The following is a 24,191-nucleotide window of genomic DNA, read 5'->3' on the forward strand; positions in this document are numbered from 1 at the left end:
GGGTCCCAAGTGTGCCTGCTGTGGGGCACAGTTCCTAGAGCCTGTGCTGCTGCAGGCTACGGAAAAGAAAGAACCAACGGCGGAGAAGAGCGCGACCGCAGTGGAGGTACCGGAGCACTCCAGCTTCGTACCAACAACCACTGGTTGTATCGCAGAAGAACCCGGTGACTACCTTGCGGAAGACCCGATCGTGATATCCTCCGAGGAAGAGGTGGAAGTCTCGTCGGTGGTGATGCGCCTACCGGCGGACCACTACAGCGGTGCGGTGAAAGAACCGGCACTTACCTGTGTCGCGGCAGAGCGGAGTCTCGTGTTGCCGGTGCAGAAACAACCTGAGAGGCGGAGTCCCACGGTCGTGGTGACTGACGGAACAGACGGTGGAGAGGAACCCATCCCAAGCCGACGGAGTGGTGAGATACCTCCATACCCTCCACAGGCGCCGGTGGTGGCAACGGCGGAGATGGGCCTAGTCCAGGCCCGAACGGAGCAGAGAGCAGAACCATCACTTACGGCGGTGGATGTCATTCTGGAGGAAGAGGTTCCGGTTGGGAACCCAACGCAAGATGGCGGCGAGTCCAGCGAGAGGGCCGTGTCTTCTCGGCCAAGCAGCTGTACCAGGTTGCCTGGGTCCGAGAAGAGCCAGCAGGCCCTGCGGAAGCCTGGGAGTAAGGAGGCGAGTGAACCGGAGTGCCAGTCCGATGGTACCGGGCCAGGTAGCGAGAAGTTGCGGGTCGTAGCCCCGCGTATGCCGGCAGTGTTTCCCTATGCCCAACCCCCGGCCATAGTTAAAATCCCTGCCCCTGTCACTTTTTCCTACGGATCCCAGTCTAGCCAAGGGTTGTCTGGGGAGTCCCGAGCCACTTTTGAAGAATGGACTGTGGAAAATCTGGACTGTGGTGACTGTTTTACCTCTGATGAGGGATCGGGGAGGAAAATGGCTATGCAAAGAATGTTGTACTGCACTAATGATGACAGTTGTACTGTTGGGGTGGGATGTGATTCTAAGAGCATTGGGTCAAATTTTGGGTCCCCAGGAACATTGGGAGTTTCATCTGGGGATTTGGGTAATGTTGCTCATATTGTGCCTATTGCCCAGGGAACCCCCTATGTGCCCCCATTGTCAGAAAGAGTTATTAGGGATCGCCAAAAGTGGTTACTTTATTTTCACCATCCATGGGAGGGAGAAAGTAAGTTCGAAATGGGGACCCCTGATGAAGATAGGGGATATGGCACTGATGAAGAGGAAGGATTAGGAGAAAAAGATTGGGATCCTGGCGGGTTAGACGAGAAGTGGTGTAGTCAAGAGGGGATAGTCTACGTCCACAGGAGATGCATTAGGAAGGTTTATGAGCATGATCCTTTCATTCCATTAGCATCCATGCCAGAATTATGGGCTGATTGTGGGTGTCCAGTATGTCACCCAGAGTGTTACCGCATTGATGCTCTAAGCCCAGTGGACCACGCTGTGCGCAAGCCACCTTAAAGGGGTATGGGGGGTACCAGTCATGGGTTCTACAGAAGGGAATAATTCTGGGTGTTACACATCTACGTTAGGATGTATCTGTTATAATGTTATGAGAAAAGATATGTACTGTAATATGTGTTGTTATGTTTTGCAGTGCTACCTGAAGGAAGGTTCCGCAAATTTAGGTTCCAAGCGAGGACGTTGGGATTCCACCAGGGGGAGAATGTAGCCATGTCTAGGATTGGTGTACATATCTCTTTCTCATGTTGGCAGTAACCCTGGTAAGTGTGCAGGAGTGCCAGCAACAATCAATTGAGGTTTGCCCTCACACCCTGGTGAGGTGTCATATGTCCCCAAAGGAAGTGACAACATGCAGTGTGTTCCCACTTAGGATACAGGGCATGTTTGTTCTCCAGGGGGTGATATAAGACACAGCACTGCCTAAAGTTAGAAGTTCAGTTTCCTGTTGTTGAGCTGCTCAGTTCAGTGAGAGGCAGGTGAAGGTCTGCAACAATGTTGCAGTGTCTCCTGCTAGCTGTGAGTCAGTGAGCATACGCAGCAGAGTTAGAGGAGCTGAGAGAGACAAAGCAGCTCAAGAGAGGAGCTTACAGCAGCCAGAGAAGCTGGGGAATCTCTTTAAGAGTAGAGGTGGAAAGCAGATCTATTAGGGTAAGGGACCTTCCTAATGGAATGCTGCAAGGAGATGAGTGGCTGAGCTGTTATCTATGAGGGGCAGTTTGCCCATACCACCATCAATAAAGATGCCCTGTTTGAATATACCTCCACTGTGTGAGTGTGGAGTTACTCAGCAGTGGATGGCACCACCAAGAAGGAGTTCCTCACCAGGACCATCTCCCTGCGGAAGCACAGATCCTGATGAGGTGGAGGCGCTGCACATGAAGTAAGTTGGACTCGCACACACTACCTCAGCTGCCTGTCTGGATGACATCCCCTAATACCATCAAGCGGGAGACTCAGGAGCCCTGTTGCCTACAGGTGCACCACCAGACACGAACATGTAATGGGGACTGGTTAGACTACCCGGGCCAATGTGAGATTGGGGGGGGGAAAACCCGTTACATATCTTAAATTGGAAGGAGGCTGCAAATATACTAAGTGCAGTGGCATGTTTAATGGGTTAAATTACAACTTTAAACATTTTCATTGCAAACAAAAGCTTTGTAAGGTTTTTTTTTAACAATCTGCGTCTAATGTCTTTTGCTGATAAGACTGTCAGTAACCAAATCCCCAGACACATATTTTACTTTTCTCTGTCATTGTTTGCAAGGCGATAATAACGCCATCATTAGTCTTAAAGAAAAACGGAAGTAGCTGATAATGATAACGCCCCTCGTGACCGGGACATTTAAACTTGAGGCGATACCGGCACCCCATACTGGGGCCTGTACCTCAGGAAGCAGGAGGTCCGCAGACCTGAAAGTAATGGTGTCCAGGTCCAGAGACCCCCTGCTTCAATCCAATGTTATTAAAATTAAAATATATACCGTGCGATTGCCTGTCAGAGCAGTGCAGGGAGACGCAGCGTCTCTCTGTGCAGCTCTTCCAGGCTGATAGAGGAAATCGCATGTTACGGGCATTTCGCTTGTAAAGCAGCTACCAACTCGTGCGGTATGTCATTTGTTTAAACAAACGGTATATAACCTGCGATTTGCCTTAATAAATACTGTTTTTTCACTAATTTTATACCGTGATGTAGTAACATGCCAAATGGTCAATTTTGCAATGATAAAATCAAAGCTACTAGAATAGGCCCAATAGAGGGCTGTGTATGAAAAATAGTTTTTTGAAAACAGTGCATTGTCCCCAATAAACTATTTCTCACCTTACTGTATATAATTAGCAGCACGTGTTGCTAGGTCATTGTTCACGTTCTTACATTTGGCGCAGGTTTTGTTATTGTTTGTATGACGTGCATCACACCCATACATATGAATGCATTACGAGTGTGCGCCTACTTGCATTTCTCTTTTACGGAAAGAAGAAGTTGATGTACAATGTTGATGTATTTATGGTGCATATAACTGACGCATGCTTTGTTGCAATTTGTGTATATTTATCGGTTACACATGTATGGCCAAAACAGAATTTACACATCAAAATAGTTTTTGTACATTGTCACACCAATGAGCGTGAATTTGTTACGCTTCTCTATGTCACTTTCCTGACAAATTTGCTTTTAGCAATTGCATTTTTTCAGGGGAAAAATAGAAAATATGAGAATATATTTTAGCGATAAATATAAGGAAGCTTCCCCGATAAATAAGGAACCCCCTGTCTTCTCTCGTGCATCTCACAGAAAACTTCACGCAGGTCGTCTGGAAGGCCTCCACGGAAGTTGGAGTAGGGATGGCCACCGATGGCAATGGAATTTTCTATGTAGTGGGACAGTACAACGAACACGGGAATGGCACCAACCCCGGCTCCTTTCAGATGAATGTCCTGCCCTTAGGAACAGCACCAGAGAAAGATCCATAATAACTCTACTGTTTAGCTCTTGAACCACACATTCCTAAACACAGAATTGTATTTGCTGTACACTGTATGGTGGAGGGTTTTTATCACTTTTTTACCCACATAACGTTTTAATGTCTTTTTATAGACACAGAGGAAGGCAAATAAAAGTTATTTTCCTCTCCTCAGTCACTACTACTCCTATTCTGTGGCAACATGTTCCCCAATCCTAACCCTACCCACATACCAATCCTTTTACATTCCACACCCTGTCCCAAAGTCTCTGTCTCACCACTCGCTGCCAATCACGCCAACCGCATCCCCATTACACCAACCGCATCCCCATTACACCAACCGCATCCCCATTACACCAACCGCATCCCCATTACACCAACTGCATCCCCATTACACCAACAGCATCCCCATTACACCAACCGCATCCCCATTACACCAACCGCATCCCCATTACACCAACCGCATCCCCATTACACCAACTGCATCCCCATTACACCAACCGCATCCCCATCACACCAACCGCATCCCCATTACACCAACCGCATCCCCATTACACCAACCGCATCCCCATTACACCAACCGCATCCCCATTACACCAACCGCATCCCCATTACACCAACCGCATCCCCATTACACCAACCGCATCCCCATTACACCAACCGCATCCCCATCACACCAACCGCATCCCCATCACACCTCTCCCTTGCCTTTTCCTGTGCCCTATGGAACGCACAATGTCTTCAGCAAACTCACAGTAATACATGACTGGTTCATTTCCAACTCTCTCTACCTTCCAGCCATTACAGACACCTTGCTCACCCTCTCAGACACCGCCTCTCCTGCTGCACTCTCCTATTATGATGTCTGCCTCAGCCACACCCCTAGACCAGGGAATAGACAGGGAGGTGGAGTTGCCATATTACATTCCACACGCTGCACATTTCAAGCCATACCCCTATTTCCCACCTCTCTTTCACATCCTTTGAAGTCCCTGGTGTCCATCTCTTTTCCCCCTGTCGCTGCCTTTTGTCCCCCTGGACCTGCATCTCAATTTCTTGACAACTGTTGCTGGTTGGCTCCCTCACTTCCTTTCTTCTGACACACCTACTGTCATACTGGGAGACGTTAATATAACTCCCTTGACATGGTTTTCTCCCACTCCTGCTCTCTCTAACTCCTCTAACATGCCCTTTCCTTTCTCTGATCGTCCCCTCCTAACCTTTAACTCCACTGTAACCTATGCACCCTCCACACCTACTTCCATGAGCACATACAGAAACCTACATGCCCTAGATTCCTCCAATTTTCAACATCTCTACAACCTATCCTCCAATCTGAGCCACACGCTATCCTACAATGAACAGCCACCTTACCTTCTTGTTTCAACTATGTGCCTCATTCCCTCTAGATTGTAATCTTTCACGAGTAAGGCCATCATGACTTCTTTGTATCTGTGCATGTTTGTCCTCACTTGTATGTGGCTGTTTATTTAATATACATAACTCTGTACCCCATTGTACCTTGCTGCAGAATGTTTTGGCGTATTACAAATAAATTATAATATAAAAGTTGAAGACCTCAGATTTTTCATCATCTAGTAGATGTGTTCCTATCTAAGTATCTGTCTATCATGCCTTATCTATCTTATTTTGTCTTACCATTTACGCCTTGTCTGCGTGAAACTGCTGTTCCTTTTATCTCTGACTTTTCCTTGTATCCCAGAGCACGCCTTGACTCGGAGTGCTCCAGCTTATTTTCTCTCACATCGTCCAATACTTATTAAGCAATTTCTTTCCAATAGTAAAGGAGAAGGGGGCAGTAGGGCCAGGCTTGGGAGGAAGTATGAGGAGTTCCTGTCTTTGAGTCAGCTGAGGGCTATCCGGGATGATATAACAGAGAGACAATCAAAGACTTTGGTCTGAACACCAGGTGTGGGGTTAAGGGTTGAAAAGTAAATTTGTGTATCATCAGCATAGAGGTAATATTTTAACCCGAAAGATGTGATCATGTTGCCTAAAAAGAGCATGTATAGAAAAAAGAGAAGACCCCTGGCGTACGGCCACAGAGATCAACAAAGGAGGAGGCGGTGTTGGCGAACAAAACACTTGAAAGTACAATAGGAGAGGTAAAAGGAAATACAGGCTAGAGCTTTATTACAGATACCAAGAGTGTGGTTGACTGTGAAGGATAAACGAGTGGTTCACAGTATCAAAAGTTGCATATAAGCAGGATATAAGGATATAATATAAGCAGGATATAATAACTTTGGTCTGTGATAGCATTAAGGTCATTAGTGAGCAGTGCGGAATTCACATTATAGAGGGTCTAGGAGAGAATAAAAGAAAATGGAGCAAGTGAGAGAATACATGTCGTTGAAGGAGCTTAGAGGCAAAAGACAGCAGGGAGAAAGGTTTAAAGATAGGTAGTGTGAAGCATACTATTTTTGTATATAGGTATAACTACTGTGTGCTTGAAAGGTTTGGAAAGGTACAGTACCACAGCTAAGGCAGGAATTGAAAATATGAGTGAGTTTAGGGATTAAAGTGGAAGCAAGATGTTTGAGGAGATGGGAGGGAAAGCGGTCAAGATGGCAAGTGGTAGAGGAGGAGGAGGAGTGCAACAGCGTTAAGGGGGTGCATTGACGAATGGAATCTATCTCACACTGAAGATCCATATAGCTACAGTATGTGGAGATATACACGGAGTAGACCCAAAATATAAAGATCTCCCTTTATCATCATATTATCAGAACATGAAACTGAGGTACCAAAAAGTAGGAGAGTGTAAGAATTTACATCCCTAGGGTTATCCACCTCTACAGTCAATAGGGATAAAGGTTGGTATTTAGTGTTGTTGGAGTTAGAAAACTCCTTTGAAGGCATCAGGAATTAGCATCCCTTACACCTACCACTGGGGTATGATCCCTTCAGTCTCTCTCCATACCATGTTCGTTTCGCTATGGTACTGTAATGGCTATGTACAAGTTTATCTTTTATATATTTTTTTTTTTGTTTTTGTTTCAATTTTTTTATTGTTTTTTTTGAAAGAATGACATCTTATAACAAGTTTTAACAAATAACTGTAACACCTTCAAACTTTACCGCAAAAACCATTAATAAACATTCCATTACATCATACATTGCTTTTTGCTGTCTTCATTTCTTACTTTTTTAATTTTTGAGCGTTTTATCTTACAGAACTTTTTTTCTTTACTGCCTATTAGGGAAGCAGCTGCTTCCAGTCATTTCTTTCTTAGCGAGATCCAAGGATAGTAGAGAGAAAAGTAAGAAAAAAGAGGGTGGGGGGGAGAGGTGAGGAGTGGGCAGAGGGGGGCGGTGGGTTCTTATTATCTCCGGATTTATATAACCCATTTATTCCTTTGCTAATTGTCTGGCCATACTGACCAAACCTTGTGGAACTTATCTACCTTTTGGCTTAACTGTGCCGAGATGAGTTCCATTACTCTTACCCCTCTGATGCGTCTCAGCACTGTCTGTCTGGACGGGGCGTTTATTTTTTTCCATGCTGCGGCAATCGAGCATCTGGCTGCTGTTAGGACGTGGCTTATCATTTTATTCTCGTGGGATTGTAGGCCCTCTATTGGTTTAGACAGCACCAGGGTCAGTGGTTCAACCTCTATCTCCACCCCCAGGAGTTCTCGTATCATTGTTTGTATCATGATCCAGAACCCCTGAATTTTTGGGCATTCCCACCAGATGTGAGCCATATCTCCTCTTTGTCCGCATCCTCTCCAGCACAAATCTGAGGATCCGGGGAAAATCTGGCTCAGCCTACTCGGGGTTAGGTACCAATGGAAAATAATTTTATATATGTTTTCATTTGTTGTGGTACAAATTGACGTTTGAGAAGCTGCTTCCCAAATATCCTCCCAGTCGTCCCTATCTATATCCAGGTTTAAATCTGCTGCCCATTTTAGCATATAATGTAACTATGGTTAGAGTGTGTAGCTTTAATCGCCAGTCCCAGATAGACCTCCGAAATCAGGCCTTTACAATACCAGCCTCTTCTGCATATTTTCTCAAATCGTGTTAGTGATGAGAAAGCTGAATTTTTTGTAATTGTTTGTAGGTAATGGCGAATTTGTAAGAAGCCGAAAATTGGGAGGTTAGCGATTTGATATTTCTTCTGAATCTCATGGAATGGTAAAATCTTACCTTCAGCTACAAAATCATCGGCTATTACCATATTTAGCTCTTTGTATCTCTCAAGGACCCTTGGAGTACAGCCTGGGGGGAACTCTGGATTATTGAGTAAGGGGGTCAATAGTGAGGGAAGAGGAGATGTTAACTCATGCTTCCCCTTGTTTCTAGTCCATATCTTCCATGTACATCTCATTGCTCCCAGTTTCAATTTTCCCGCTAGGGTCTCTCCCCCCCTTTTGGTCCATAACGCGGCCGGGAGAGAGAGAGGACTCGCATAGGTCGACTCAATCCCAAGCCAGCAGCAGATGGCTGGATCATTATTCCACATTATGACTTGCTTTAGATGGGCCGCCAGATAGTATTTAATGATATCCGGGGCTCCCAGACCTCCGCTTCCTTTTGGTGCTAGCAAGATTGATCTAGCCACCCTTGGTCTTTTATTTTTCCAAATGAATTGGAAGATCCTGTTTTGGATGTTTTTAAGTTCATTTAGTGGGATGTCTATTGGTAGAGTTTGGAAGTAATATAGAAGTCTTGGTAGAATATTCATTTTAACTGTGGCTATTCTTCCTAGCCAAGAGATCTGATATTCGTTCCAGCTCTGGAGGTCTTTTTTAATCTTTTCAAATAGTGGGGGGTAATTATACTGGTATAGGGTTTTGTAGGAGCTAGATATCTGTATTCCCAGATATTTAATCCTTGTTGAGCTCCATTTGTAGTTAAAATGTATTTGTAATAATTTTACTTCGGGTTTTGTCAGTGTAAGATTTAATGCCTCCGACTTATCCGTATTGATTTTGTAGCCCGATATTTTGATAAATTGATCCAATTGATGTTGCAAGTTTGGGAGGGAGGTCAAGGGGTTGGCCAGGGTCAAAATAATATCATCTGCAAAGAGAGATATTTTGTAATTTGTCTCTCCTTTTCTTATTCCTTTAATGTTTTCTTCCTCTCTAATTGTAGCCGCCAAGGGTTCTATGGAGAGGGCGAATAGGAGCGGAGATAAGGGGCACCCCTGACGAGAACCATTTTTAATTTGTATAGGGGTTGAGTCTCCTCCTGGGAGTTTCACGACTGCCGTGGGAGTTTTATAGAGGGCTCTTACTCCCTCCAAAAACTGGCCCTTAAATTCAAATTTAGTCAATGTTTGGTCTAAAAAATCCCACCTTATTCTGTCAAATGCTTTTTCAGCATCCAGACTCAATAAGATAGCTTTCGTGCCTGAGAGATGTACATGGTCGATAATATCAATGATCTTTCTAGTGTTATCAGAGGCCTGTCTTCCCGAGACAAACCCTACCTGATCTATGTGTATTAGGCTGGGGAGAATTGGAGTGAGCCTATTTGCTAGTATTTCACTAAAAAGTTTTAGGTCCGAATTAAGAAGGGCTAATGTTTGCCTTGGACATAGATGACGGGATGGCCTCTCCATCTAGGAACGAGTTAAATACATCCAGCAAATATGGTGATAATATCATCTTAAATTTCTTATAATACTGATTTGAGAAACCGTCTGGGCCCGGCGTTTTACTCGCTTTCAATTGGGCAATAGCATCTAATAGTTCCTCTTGAGTTATGTCTTTATTCAATTCCGAAGCATTTCCTTCTGACAGTTCAGGGAGCTTACATTTTTCTAGATATTTAGAAATAGCTTCTAAACCTGATGTTTGGTTCTTCGGGAAATTTAGGTTATATAATTTATAGTAAAAATCTGAAAACTCTTTTGCTATTTGCTTCTCGTCAAATGTTTTTTCTCCGGTCTTAGTCCGGATGGCTGAAATCTGAGATTTGGTTCTGAGACCTCTTAATTTAGATGCTAATAGGCGATCTGCTTTGTTTCCCTTATCATAGTATTTCTGTTTTGTCCACCTTAACGCTCTCTCCACCTCGTCCAGTTGGACCTGTTTAAGTTCAGATCTAGTTTTATCCAATAGCTTGAATACTTTTTTAGAGGGATTATTTTTATGCTTTTGTTCCAGGAGCTGTACTTTCTCCATCAATTCGTAATACAATTTTTGTTTAGCTTTTTTCTTATATGATGCTATGGAGATAATAGTTCCTCTTATTGTCGCCTTATGGGCTTCCCATAGCATAGCTGGTGACTCTACTGAGCCCTTATTCAGCCTGAAATAATCTCTTAGTTTTTGTTTGACATCCTTCACTATGTCTGCTTGATTTAATAATGAATCGTTTAATTTCCAGTTATACTGAGTAGTTTTAGAGAAGGGGAGAGAGAGTATCAGTGAGACAGGAGCATGATCTGACCATGATATTGTCCCTATATCCGACTGGGAGGATGCTTGTAGAATGTCTTTGGTACCTAGTAAATAGTCAATCCTCGAGTAGGTCTGGTGCGGGGGCGAGTAAAATGTGTAATCCCTCTGCCCCTGGCGCTGTGCCCTTCAGATGTCAGTTAGTGAAAATTCTTTTAGTGTGTTTTTAAATTCCTTGGCATTTTTTACCGTGGTGCGTGGGTGCGGGGTACCTGTTACACTTGCTCTATCCTGCTCTGGAGATACTACCATGTTCATATATCCTGCCAGGAGTAGTGCGGTGTTGGACTGCGCAGGCAGGCTCTCGCATAAATCTCTCAGGAATTTTGACTGGCCTTCATTCGGTGCGTAGACGTTGATCAGAGTAATTTTAACTCCTGAAAGAGAACCATAGAAGATTAGATATCTACCCTCTGGGTCCGCCACTTTTTTATCCAAAATAAACGGGACGTTGTGTTTAAAGAGTATTGCTACTCCTCTTTTTTTAGCTGAATATGAGTGGGAAAATTCGAGCAAACGTATTATTGGGAGATGAGGTGTTGAAATGAGTCTCTTGTAGAAATAATATGTCCCCATTCGTTTTTTTAAGCTCTTGCAGGGCTAGCTTTCTCTTTACTACTGAGTTTAACCCCTTAACGTTTAGAGACACTATTTTTATAGTTGTTTTACTGGCCATTTATTTCTTTTTTGTTGTTGAGGAGAATAGTTCTACTTCCTTTCACTTTCCCAAGGTGAAAGGGGATCCTACTCTTTTCCTTGCTGGGTTTTCCTATATTCAACCTTTGTGGGGAACAAGAACTCTTTAATGCTCTAGGTCTTCCGGGTCTTACTCGGATGTTGTTAGTTTGGATAGAAGGGGCGGAGGGGGCAGGGGTTGACATGGGGAGGGTAGGGGAGAGGATAGGCAAGAGGAAAAAGAAAAGAAAAAGTGGGCTACAAACAAGCCCTAGAGTAGAGACCCCCACCCCGCTAAGGGTGAGAGAGTTGGACATATTGCCCTCTGGAGACTTTCCAATTTGTCGCATCCTGGCAACCACCGGGGCAAGCCCAGAGCCCTCCGATAGGGCTAACAGAATCAATCCAAACATATACAAACATAGCTTTTAACGCCTAGTGGTACACTAATTTGGCCTGTCGCAAACTCTGTGAACTGCCCAGGGCCTCTAAGCCCCTGGTAGCTATCCCTACATTCCTCTCTTTCTCTTTACGTGTAGAGACCTGGATATACCACTTCCTCCGTTTGGCCACGAGGTGGTGCCAGAGTATCAGGGATGATCAACCTGTTGAAAAAACACTGAAGAGAAATAACTTTGCATCAACATAGCATATTTTGTCCCCTTCTGTTTTTAAAAGATATAAACATTTTAACGTTTTAACTTTAACCTTGCTTTGAAACCTAAACAACTCGGCCTTAACTGTCCTTATTTTCCCCGTTCTCCCTCCCTCCTCCCTGCTCATCTTCTCCCTTGTCCTCCTCTGGGAGTTTTTACACCTCCTTATCCAAGTCTCTTTGCTCACCAAGAGTCCTAATGTCCCGAGCTTGTTCAGGCTCTGTACTCTGAGGCTTCAATGCTGTCCTGAGAAGAGGGTTCTGCTTAGTCTGGAGCTAGGGCAGACTGTGAACTGTGTAAGGGGATTCTTTAATTCTGTGGGACACAAGATAAGAAAAAATAGAAGCTGCCCCGCTGGTTATCCTCACTCTTCTTCCGTTAGGGTCTTCTGGGAAGCCAAGCGTTGCGAGGCCCTTGGGGTTTTCGCCTGTGTCCGGCTGCTCTGTCCCTCCTCAGGTCTGTCGGGCTCCGCTTCCTCCTCTTCTTCTTCTCTGTGCTGCAAACCGAGACCCCTCAAGAATCGGGGACCATCCTCCATGTAAGATACCGCATGGAACTTCCCTCCTCTCTGCACCACCAACTTGAAAGGAACCCCCCATCTGTACCTCACTTTATGATTCCGCAGAGTCTGCGTCAGGGGTTTAATTTCCTTTCGTCTGTCCACTGTGGCTTTAGAAAGGTCGCTGTAAATTTCGAGGTGGGAGTTGTGGAACTGTATGGTCCCCCTTTCTCTGCTAGTTGTGAGGATTTTTTCCTTTGTCGTGTAAGAGTGAAATCGGATTATTACGTCCCTGGCTCTTTTGGGGTCTTCTGATTTTTGACCCAGGGTCCTATGTGCCCGATCCAACTGCAACTGGTACGGAGTGAGATCAGGGACCAAGTCTGTGAACAGTTCTTTGAGGTAGGGCTTTTGTTGGCTCGGCTCAACAGACTCCGGGATGTACCGCACGCGGAGATTTTGGCATCGGTCCCTATTCTCCTGTTCCTCCGCATTTTCTTTTAGTGCCCTGATCTCACAATTTAGTCTGTTTATCTCGCCTTCCGCGAGAGAATAAGACTGCTCCACATCCTCTACCTTTTTCTGGATAGTGTCTGTTTTATCTTTTAAGGTATTCATTTCAGACTTGAGCTCTGTAATAGCTCTGGCCAGATCTTCCTGAAAACCTGTACGCATCCTTATGAATAGTTCTTCCAGATACGCTTTCGTTGCGTCTGGAAGCATGTCTTGTGCCTCCTTCTCAGCGCTGCATTCAGGTCTTTCTGGGGTTCCTGCTGGGCTTTGCGGCGGGCCTCCATTTTTACTCATTTCGGCTCTAGCAGGGGGTTTATTTGCCACCTTGAAATAACTACCCACACTCTGCTGGGCAGGGGCTTTTGCCTTCTTGCTCATAGCCCAGTAGGGGGGTCTCCGCTTTATTCCCCCTGACTTTCAGTGGGGTTCTCAGTTCCTTTATTAGGGGCTCTTTAGGCCCCCCTATGGGACTCTGGGGCTTCCACGTGCTGGCTCTCCAGGATGCTCCAGGGGCAGTGGTGGATCAGCGGTCCCCGCCCGCTCTCTTCAGGGCACCGGATCAGACCCCACAGGACCCAAAGTGGAACCGGAGCCAGCCGCCAGCACTGCTCTACGGTACCCTTTCTTTCTTTTTCACTTTTTATTAGTTTATTGCAGTTCTATACTCTGAATCTATCCGCAGGGCTCAGGAGCTCTTTCCCTAAGCCGCCATTAGCGCTGACGTCACCGGAAGTCTCCTATCTTTTATATTTTTAGTATGTCTACAGACCATACTCAGGGTGGTCTTCAGAACTTGTTTGACGTCTTGATCTTCCAACAGAGGATGCCAATATCATTGAAAGATATTTTGGACATTACCCCATTGGTTACTGGAAGTGCCAATGAATCTAATGGTGTCATCCCTTTGATCAGTTCTCTGATGTGTCATCAAAAGTTTGGACCTGGGTGTGGTAACAGCCCTGCGATAGGCCTTCTTAATAGTCCACTTGTCATATCCCCTTATTTGAAAGCGATACCTGCTTGGCTGTTCAATTCTGCTAATGTTGAACAATTCATCTCAACCTGAGAAACTATCTTGTTGGGATATTCTTGATCATATACTTCGGGTGGTGACTTGTGGCCCTTAGAAAGCTATTTGTTGCTTTGGACTTCTTAAAAATCATTGTATCCCATTTTCCTTCCTGATTTTTGCTCAATGTGAGGTCAAGAAAATCAATACTTTCCTTACTGATCTGATATGTAAGTTTCAAGTTGTTCTCATTTGTATCAAGGGTATTGAGGAATTCTCTAAGGAGGTCTTCTGTGCCTCTCCAAAGGAGCAAAACATCATCAATATCCTCATCCAAATTTCCACAAATTCAGTTTACCTATCCAGGGTCTCGCTGAGTACCACCGTCTCCTCCCACCACCCTAGATAGAAATTGGCATAGGTGGGAGCGCAGGTGTTGCCCATTGCTGTCCCCTGTAACTTGTGGTCAAATCGGAAAACATTCCTTGTGAGAGTAAAGTCACGTAGCCTTAGAATAAAGGTGCTGTGGGTTTTTGAGTGATAGTTTCTAGCTTTCAAGAAGTGGGATATTGCACACATATCAGATACATGGGGGATACTGGTATATAGCCCCTCAACATTGAGGCCTACCAGTAGTGTCTCTACCGATGATGATGTCTTCCAATTTAAGGAGGACTACTTTGGTATCTCTAAGGTATGAAAGCAAGGTGCTGACAAAGGGACGTAGAAAACGATCCAAGTAAATGCTGGCATTGCTTGTCAGGTTATCAATGTCTGACACTATTGTGAGACCCCTTATTCACTTTGGGTAGATGATAGAAAGTTGCCAGCTTTGGCGTTTTAACTGTGATGAGTTCTACTCGTTTTTGGAGAGAACTTTTGTCTCCAATCCTTCTTTCAGGATAGTTATTAATTATTTCTGAAATATAGTACTTGGATCGGATTCTAAGATTTTATAACATTTCCTATCAGATACGAGGCATCTGCACGCCATAACATAGGTCTCTGTATCCAAAATGACCATATTCCCTCCCTTATCGGAAGCTTTGATAATGATACTTTGATCATTCTCCAGGTCTTGGAGAGCTACAGTAGTCGTTCTTCATGGCATTTATTTTTTGGTTGTTCAAGTAAATCTTTCGTGACCAATTTAGTGAACACATCCACAATAGAGCTAGTCTCTATCGGTGGGAAAAATTTTGGATCTCTTCCCTAGATCAGTAAAAGGACACTCCCCTGGAGGTCTCTCAGGACTCACCCATAGTGGATGCGTGCGCGCACGCTCGCCTGCTGCAGGAGAGATTTCCTGTCCTGCAGGCAGAGGCGACAGGGAGGTGTGTCTGGGGGCACGGCCGTGATTTCACAGAGCTGGTTCACCCTCATTGGGGAACTGCTCACGTGACCCGGCCATTGGGTGGAAAATTCAAGCAAGGTTGTCGCGCGAAGCACCGGTCGCCCTTATGCACGTACTCTATACACATGCACATTGGTGTCCTAGTGTTTGTGTTCGGCACGAGCGACGTCGCTAGCGCCGTCTCATGCACTGTCGACATTGCCGCACTTTCTTCAAGTAGGCGGATGAGAACCTTAACACAGGCATGATCTCGGTAATCAAAATCCTCAAACTCGGTGTTAAGGCTACTAGTTGTAATCGTCTGTTAAAAATGTGTGTAACAGCAGCTTTCTCAAAAAGAAGTTTAGATTTTGAACACATTAAAATAAATGGATACAATTGGAAGGACAGAATGAAAGACCCTTTGAGAGAACACTCATGGGGTCACTGTTGAATTGTTTTTGTGACAAGTTGATTATTTGGGTCATTTGGGTTGTTTCTTCATGTCCCTCTTTTTTCACTTGGTCCTTGTAAGCCCATCTGTCCCTCTTAAATGGTCCACTCGTACCCCTTCTGATTTTCCATTTGCGAAGGTGGTTGCGTATGGACCGCCCATTTCTAAAAAAGGAGGTGTCTTGGTTCGCATGGGTAAAGGGTGGACGGGACCTTGTTCCATAAAGGTTCTATCTGATCTACTAAGGTGGCTATCATGTTTGTTGTTACTAGCTGACACTTCCCACTTTGTGGATGAATCATATAGTCTAGTGCTCAGTCTATTAAATTGGTGACGATTTTTATGACGGAATATCTTCCCTTCTCTAAAATCTATTGAGTCTCTCATATATTTTCTTTGTTTCCTTTCCTTTATCTCCCTAATGAGCTTCTTAGAATTAGATTTAAACTTTCGTTCCAGACCTTCGAAGTCAGGATGAGACTGACAAGTCGTTGTTCCAGCGAACAGTGTATCAATCTCTCTGTTTGATCATGTCCATTTCTTTTGGATTCAAACTCAATCAAAAATTTAATCAGATGCGTTGAACATTGCAGTAATATGTTGTGCCATATTTTATTGATTGTTTCATCTGTGATCTGGTGGGAGGAGGCAGCTTGATTCTGAGGCCTCTCGTAACAAGTTCAGATTTTACATTGTTCCAAGCTTGCTACCTAACACCAGAACCTTGCCTGTTGTCCCTAAGTCCTGCCTATGTCTGTAAAGAAACTCCTGATATTTTAATAGGTTCTTGTTCACTCAAGTTGTCTTTTAATGAGAACACGTCTAAGGCTTCATTCCTCCAGATTCCAAGGTCTGGTTTATTCGGCAGAAAATCTGTCATTTCTGAGAATCCTCTGCTATTTGTAGTAGATAGTATTGGTTATTTCTTGGGAGCTGGTGTGGTCTGGAGTAGACAGAGAGTCCAAGAAATTACTATAAACCAACGATATGACCCAACCACTCAACCTAATACATTATGGTATAATGAAATATATATATATGTGATTTGATTCAGGGTGCACTATAGGAAGAAAATACCTATGTGTACAGATATGGCGCAAGGGGGGTCAAAAAAGCCCTACACCCTTTAGCCAGCGTCTGCTAACTCAAGCGGACTGGTAGCTGGGCTCCTGGTGGACCCGCAGATATCACAGGGTGCGGCACCTATTCACCCACGCGCTCTGCCAGCGACTCCTAGACAGGACCGTCGGATCCACTGCACTGAGTCCCATGCTTACAGAGGCCCCGCGCTCTTCCCAACAATAATGAAACTAATTGCCAGGGAAGAGCTACCTCTTCAGTAGCATCTCCTACAGCAACATCACGTTATCATGGCACCGCAACTTCACATTTTGATTGCCAGGTGTCTGGATTTCAACGAATGTGCAAGTGAATGGGCAGCGCAGTATCTTTTAGCATGGAAGGTGTCTTATGGGGAAGCACTTTTAGTTAATTTGGCCTCATAAACATCTGCACTGTGCTCTTCTTTGCTTGTGCAACGTGCTGTATCTTTATAATATGAGTGTACATGTGGTTAAAAGGGTTTGTTATAGAAAACACTATGAAGGGACTTCCAACACACTTCCGCCTCCTTCTAGAAACACCCTACTCTGCTTATAGAAAAACTCCAACCTACAGCAGGGTGAGGCGTACCAAGTAGCAGGTGGGGGTGCTCCTCGAAAAAGGTGACGTGTTAAAACTCCTGCCAAGACTAATTTCATGCTGTAGGAGAACCTGTTCTTTTTAGAAACCCCAATGAGAAGATAGTCCCAACCAACCAGTTCCAGGTAAGCAGTGTATACACTGTATTATCTATAATTATGTTTACAGGAAATAGGTGGAGCAAATGCTAATAATACAGTGACATGGGGCAATAGGCAGGATCTAAATTCTAGGAGTTATCATATTGCTTTTAAATGTGCAATCCCATGTCGCTTGCCAAAAGGCCACCTTTTGTAAACAAGGAAACAGTTTCATTGGCCGTTATAAACTAGCTACATCATAATCTACATGCTCATTGCTGTTGGGGAGATCACATTCAGAAGCGCAGAACACGGTCTATCGGGAAGAAGAGCGGACGAGGCAGACCACTCCCGTCCTGTCATCAGCGATGAAGCAGTCATGTGATTTCGAGTGCCATAGGGGCTAGGGCAATCTGATGCCGCCACTCCTCCGGCACTTAAAGGGTTAAACACGTTACTTGTCATTAGTGCACTTTGGTCCTAGGATGGTTTGCCCATTGAAAGACCCGCTTATCAATATACAGTACCGGATTCTTGCTAATACTCAATTGAAAGCACTCAGACATGTATGTATGTTCTTGTACGTACAGGTGCGCCGACAAGTATTCTAAAACTTGCCTTAAACTTTCCTTGGAAAATATGGGGCTATCACCAACAAGATCTAGGTACATACTAGGTACATGCTGGGTACATGCTGGGTACATGCTGCAAACATTTCAGTGACATTTCTGCAGAAACTAATGGCTCATCGGATTAGCACAGCAGGGGTCCCTGGCAGTCCCATTCAGTCGCTTCACAGCAGTAATACACTTGCTTCAGACATGAAAGTAACATGAAAAGGAGTCCCTGCTCCAAAGAGCTTACAATCTAATTGTAACCCTGTCTCTGATGCTTAACCCATTGGCTGCCAGAAGTGCCTTGCTTTGGGATGCTTTGCGGGCCTCTCAGCATGAGTTGAGATGATACAAGAACTTAAATAGGGTTTCACATATAATAGACGATGGACCAAACTGAGATCAGATACTGATGTGAGAATGCTTTCAGGGGTGACTCGGTTTGAGTTATTATTATCCTTTACTTGTAAAGCGGCAACATATACCGCTGCGCGGTACAATGGGGGTACAGAGTGACATCAATTTTGCATAAACTGACTGCCATACAAATAAGAACAGACACGCACAAACAGATACAGAAGGGAAAGAGGGTCCTGCCCCCGGAAGCTAACACTCTAAAGGGAACCAGGGGAAAAGTTGAAATAAAAGATAAAGTGGCTGTGCATTGTTAGGGTGCAGTATACATCAGGAAGGAGTATGGTCCAACTGTGCACACAGATGGATCTATTAAGGTTTGGAGGTATGTATGTTAGAGGGTGTTAGATAGCACAGGGTTTGGTCTATGAGTTCTAAAATACTTTAGGATGCACTGATACTATACACCTCATACATAAAGCTTGGCCCCCTGCAGACGCACATACGAGAACACCTCCTACTGTCTCTGTACGTTCTTCCAACCTACCAAGTTATGCAGGGATTATTAGATTATAGAATAATTCTATATAGCATTAGCATTTATTAGGAGTTTCTAGTTCAGTTTATTGAGTCTACTTATTTGCTAAGGGATGATGGAGGAGTATTTTTCTCTTTCTCCTCCCCTTGTGTTCATACTGTATACTGTATTTTAGTGGCTCATATTTTTCACTGCAGGTAGAATAGGTTTTGGCATTTTTGTTCTCTTTATTTGTATTTTGTGCCTTGGAGGGTCACACAGCGGTTCGTTTTCTTTATGTTTTGTAAATTGTTAGTATTATTTTTTTTTGTGTGTGTGTGTTGCACTATTAAAATCCATTTGTTCTTTGATCCAGAATATGCTTTTGTACTTTGTTAATTATGATTCATTTTGAGTGTTTATGGGGTTTCTGTTTGTCTTTTGTGTGTTTACATATTCATATTTTCCCCAGCACCATTCATCCATCCTAGATTATTTTGTTATATACATTTGGGATTTATTTAGACTGAGTTTTGAAATCGTTTATTTATAGGTTTTGTTGACCGTTTTGTGTGTGATATATATATATACAGCTCAACCCCATTATAGCACGGTCCTCGGGGGCCACCCGATCCGACCACGCTATAACCGGGGTCGCGCTAATTAAAAAAATTAAAAATGGCCGTCGTGCACCCGATCGGGAGGAGGGAGGGAAGTGGTGGCTGGCAGCCCTACATGTCCCCCAGCAGCCACCGTAACTTCCCCTAGCAGCCTCACTTCCCTCAGTAGTCCACACCGATCCCCACCCCCACGCTCCGATCAACGCCCCCTGCCAGCCCTGCTCCGCTCCGATCAACCCCCCCAGCCAGCTCCGCTCCGATCAACCCCCCCAGCCAGCCCTGCTCCGAGCAACCCCCAAACAGCTCCGCTCCGCCCCGATGCCAGCTCCGCTCCGACCTCCCCCCCCCACCCTGATTCCAGGTCCGCTCCGACCCCCCCCCCACCCCGATGCCAGCTCCACTATGATCTCAGCAGTTGACACCAAAGTTAGGGAGGGAAAGGGGAGTGGGAGGGGTGTGTGTGTGTTGTGTGCAGTGTGCTGTGTGTGCAGTGTGCTGTGAGTGTGTGCAGTGTGCAGTGTGCTTTGAGTGTATGCAGTGTGCTGTGAGTGTATGCAGTGTGCTGTGTGTGTAGTGTGTGCTGTACGTGTGTGCAGTGTGTGCTGTGAGTGTGTGTGTAGTGTGCAGTGTGCTTTGAGTGTATGCAGTGTGCTGTGAGTGTGTGCCGTGTGCTGTGAGTTTATGCAGTGTGCTGTGTGTGTAGTGTGTGCTGTAAATGTGTGCAGTGTGTGCTGTGAGTGTGTGCAGTGTGCAGTGAGTGTATGCAGTGTGTGTATGCAGTGTGTGTATGCAGTGTGCTGTGAGTGTTTGCAGTGTGCTGTGTGTGTGTAGTGTGCTGTGAGTGTATGCAGTGTGCTTTGAGTGTGTGCAGTGTGTGCTGGTGCATTGAGTGTGTGCTGTGCAGTGAATGTGTGCAGTGTGCAGTGCGTGTATGCAGTGTGCTGTGTGTGTGCTGTGTGCTGTGAGTGTATGCAGTGTGCTGTGAGTGTATGCAGGGTGCTGTGAGTGTGTGAAGTGTGCTGTGAGTGTATGCAGTGTGCGGTGAGTGTATGTAGTGTGCAGTGTATGCAGTGTGCAAAAAAAAGTAAAACATTTAAAAAAAATAATAATTCGGGGTCCATGCTTAAACCACGTTATAAGTGGATCCGCGTTATAGCGGATCGCGCTATAACGGGGTTGAGCTGTATATATATATATATTTATATATATATATATATATGGTGATATTTGCTGAACGTTTGCTAAATTGTAAAATCGTAGACGTCTTTTGCCACATTATTATCTTTTTGAGGCTTGGCAAAAAGTTTCACAAGGAAGCGAAATTCAGAAACATAAATACCCAAAAGATTGCAACAGCATTGAGGACAGTGTCACACAGCTGTAATTAGGACATTTCTGAGAAATCGTAGTAAAGTGGGAGGTAATTACCAGGCCATTGTAGGTGTGTTGTGCCATGCTGATCACTATATATAGGGCGAGAGACTGCCATAACTCTAGAGAGAGTGAGTATACTTCCTATAGTAGTGACTAACTGAGAGCTTCTACAACACAGCAGCTTAACCCAACAACGGACAAGACAAGACAATCCTAAGGAGACAGAAGAGATAACGGTAAGAACGTTTTCTCTGATATCAACCTTCAAGGTCTGAAATGTGTAAAAGATGGGGGTTTTGTGCCATTTTAATGGAAAGTGCTGGTTTTTAACAGCAAGATTACCTTAAAGTCACTTCTGAAGCTAATAATCAAAGGACTGAATCCAGTTGAGACCCACAAATAAGAATGGGAGTTGACTGGGGTGATTAATGTCTCCATTAGAAAATGTTAGTGGTTCTGAGTATTCGTAACTATTACATAAGTTAGATACTGTATGCAAAAAACAGCCACTCATAGCTCAAGGAATAGCTCACAAAATACTTGAACGTTCAAAAGTATAGCAGTATAGTATGTACTGGGTATAATCAGCAGCGCTGAGGATGCAGGTGTGCCGAATACTGGGAATACGCCCAAAGGTTAGTAATGGAGATTGAGACAGTCAGAGATGTAAACTGTAATGAGCCCGAAGGAGAACAACTGGGGGGGACATGCACTGCAGAGGAGAAATGAATTACCTCTGGAGCCACGTTCCATTTAGAAGTTCCTCCTCCGTCTCTCCGAAGTCACGGACTAGAGTGTGGCTGCTCCGTGGAGAGCGCCGTCTCCCTGTAACCTGGCAATGTGAGTCCCGTGTAACCGAGCCTGCAATGCTGCTGCGCGTCACGCCAATCGAATGGCAGGATTCAAATATGCAGCGAGGGATTGGTTGAACAGCGAGCCCAGAAAAAAAGCACTTAACAACTCACCAGGTAAGTACAAAAATAAATAAAAGTTTATTAAACTACATAAGAAAGCGCTCTTAGTGTGAAACGCGTGGGAGAAGAATCCCCCTTTTTTGTCCCCAGAATGTTATCTGTTTTATATTATGTAGTTTAATGAACTTTTTTTATTTTTATACTTACCCGGTGAGTTGTTAAGTACTTTTTTTCTGGGCTCGCTGTTCAACCAATGCCTCGCTGCATCTTATTATTTAAGTTAGTTTATAAACATGGTACCTTGAGAAGGGGAGTTAATGTCCTTTCTCTACTCCCTCTTATCTCAGCACGTGTTATAACAATGACCTGATTCATCACCATATATAAATATACTGCATATCATTTTTGTATATATTAAGTCATGATGCTCTATGTATGTACTGTATGGTGATCCTCAGCAAGATGATAAACAATGATATAGTCCATAAGAAGGAGAAACCTGTGCCCCCCCACATTAAATGAGCTGAAGGAGAAGCTCAGTGATAAGTGGACTTGTTACTCCTTTTCCACTGAGTGAATCTGGTTTGAATCCCGGTGTGAGCTCCTCATGAGCTTGGGCAGGTCACTGTATCTCCCTGTGCCTCAGGCATTCAAATTAGATTAGGTAAAAAGGAAGAAGGTGCAAAACCCAAAAGACGGAGAATTGCTGAAACTCCAAACAAAGGGCACTCAAATAGGTATGAAAGGTACAAAAAAATAATAATTTATTGTTCAAATGCAAATTAGATTGTAAGCTTTACTGGGCGGGGACCTAATGTGCTTGCCAAATTCTATATACAGCACTGAGAACATTGTCATTAATACGTAAGAAAAATATTGTTACTATAACTATTAATATTTTACATGATTGGGAGCTGCCACACTCTTTTTTGCTATCCAACACAGGGAGGTTCTCTGGAGGTGTCAGTAGTAATTTTTTAACCTTAACATTTCTTTAAAATGTATGCAAGTCAGCGCTTATAGTGCCGGAGGACTGGGCCACGCTCAGAACAAGATCTTCCCCTGGTCAATGAGCAAAATTCATATGATGTTCCCTGAACGTAATAAGTGACTCTTGGGTCTGGCCCTTCTGACGTGCTGTGAACATCATATAAACACACAGAAATACGTCGCTGCACCAAACCAACAGACATAGAAACACAAACTACCTGGTGCAAGGGGGAAACCAATAGAAGCCACACAAATAATCAAAAGATTATACACAGCCCCCTGTAGTTGCACTCAAGGTAGGTGACAAAGTGAATGTGATGTCAATAGAGGCATAAGGCAGTGAATAGCCAAATCCTAGTATAGGATACACTATCAAAAAGGTCACACTACTATATAAAAAATAACAAAAGCTATAAGGTAATCAAACGCTATATATTAGGCTGCAAACTAGATGATACAGGTATTCTTAATAGAAATGGGTATTGTAGTGTAGAAATACACCTTGTAGGGCCTCTATGGGTAACCACTGTATGTAATAATAAGCTTGTTCTCTTAGGATCCTTAGACCAGCTCAATAGGGTCACAACAGATAGAGGACCCCAGCATTGCCCACAACTCAAGCAAAATATCCCCAGCAGTACAGATCCCTGCCGCAAGATAAATCATACAGGCAGCGGGAGCGTGAAAAGGGGACCCGCAGTATATTAGTACACCCAGCAATGATTGTGTAAATAAACACAGTGTATAGTACAGTGATTATTTGTGTGGCTTCGTGCTGTGAACATCATAAGGGCACCCTAAGGGTTATAGATTAATTTGATATGTTCCGTTAATTCTTGGGAAGCACTTGCATCTTAACCCCTTAGGTGCCAGAAGACTTTTCTAGCAATTCAGGGGTTAATGGACCACTCCTTAATTTTGTTTCCATAGAGCCTCCAGCTGATAAACAGCAAGAACACCAGCCATGGCCAGCAACGCAGGTAATTATTACTAGGGCTTTAAAGCAGCGTCCTTCCCCAAGGATTATTTCTTTTTTACCTTATATAAACCAGGGGGTCCACATAGCTGAATCCGGGGACCCCACAATTGACTATATATATATATATGTTTCTTTTGCTTTTGCCAGTACTTGCAAGGAAAAATAAAGATGGCTGCAGTGTCGCCCAATCAGCAGCTGCAATGTCATCTCGCAATTATTGCACTGCCAGAGTGAGGCTGCCCCCGTGGCCATTTGGTTCGTAAGGGAATTTAAATTCCATGGGGTCCCCGTAGCTTTGAGTGCAGCTGTTCCATGGGATCCCTTTTGTTTCAAGCCCCCCCCCCCAACCCCAAAATAGAGCAGCACAAATTGCTGCTGCAAAGCAACAATACCCAATATTTGATACATTTATTGTGGAATTTGAGGTATATGTCATTTTTTGTGCTGATTCTGACTAAATCCTACACATTTTTCCACGGGGATCCGCAATTGAAAGCCCTGACATCATCTACCGATGTCGC

At 44.3% G+C, this 24,191-nt stretch overlaps 2 protein-coding genes across 3 annotated transcripts in view; both read left to right on the top strand.

Moving 5' to 3' along the window:
• The window catches only part of LOC142472443 (uncharacterized), a 54,598-nt gene extending 49,072 nt beyond the window's left edge, over nucleotides 1-5,526 (top strand). Inside the window, exon 10 of the mRNA XM_075579531.1 lies at nucleotides 3,783-5,526. Within this exon, the coding sequence (XP_075435646.1) occupies nucleotides 3,783-3,961 (179 nt within the window). The 3' untranslated portion in view covers nucleotides 3,962-5,526. The remainder of the gene's footprint in view (nucleotides 1-3,782) is intronic.
• LOC142472280 (Golgi-associated plant pathogenesis-related protein 1-like) overlaps nucleotides 1-24,191 on the top strand; it is a 38,150-nt gene that overhangs the window by 8,239 nt on the left and 5,720 nt on the right. The window contains exons 1-2 of one of the 2 annotated variants that reach the window (XM_075579249.1): nucleotides 20,921-21,023; nucleotides 23,622-23,671. In XM_075579249.1, coding sequence (XP_075435364.1) covers nucleotides 23,656-23,671 — 16 coding nt within the window. In that variant the 5' untranslated portion in view covers nucleotides 20,921-21,023; nucleotides 23,622-23,655. Of the gene's footprint in view, nucleotides 1-20,920; nucleotides 21,024-23,621; nucleotides 23,672-24,191 lie in introns of those variants that run through there. The other variant, XM_075579250.1, reaches the window with a different exon arrangement.

The sequence above is a fragment of the Ascaphus truei genome, chromosome 21 (assembly GCF_040206685.1).
Source record: "Ascaphus truei isolate aAscTru1 chromosome 21, aAscTru1.hap1, whole genome shotgun sequence".
In the NCBI taxonomy this organism is placed as follows: domain Eukaryota; kingdom Metazoa; phylum Chordata; class Amphibia; order Anura; family Ascaphidae; genus Ascaphus; species Ascaphus truei.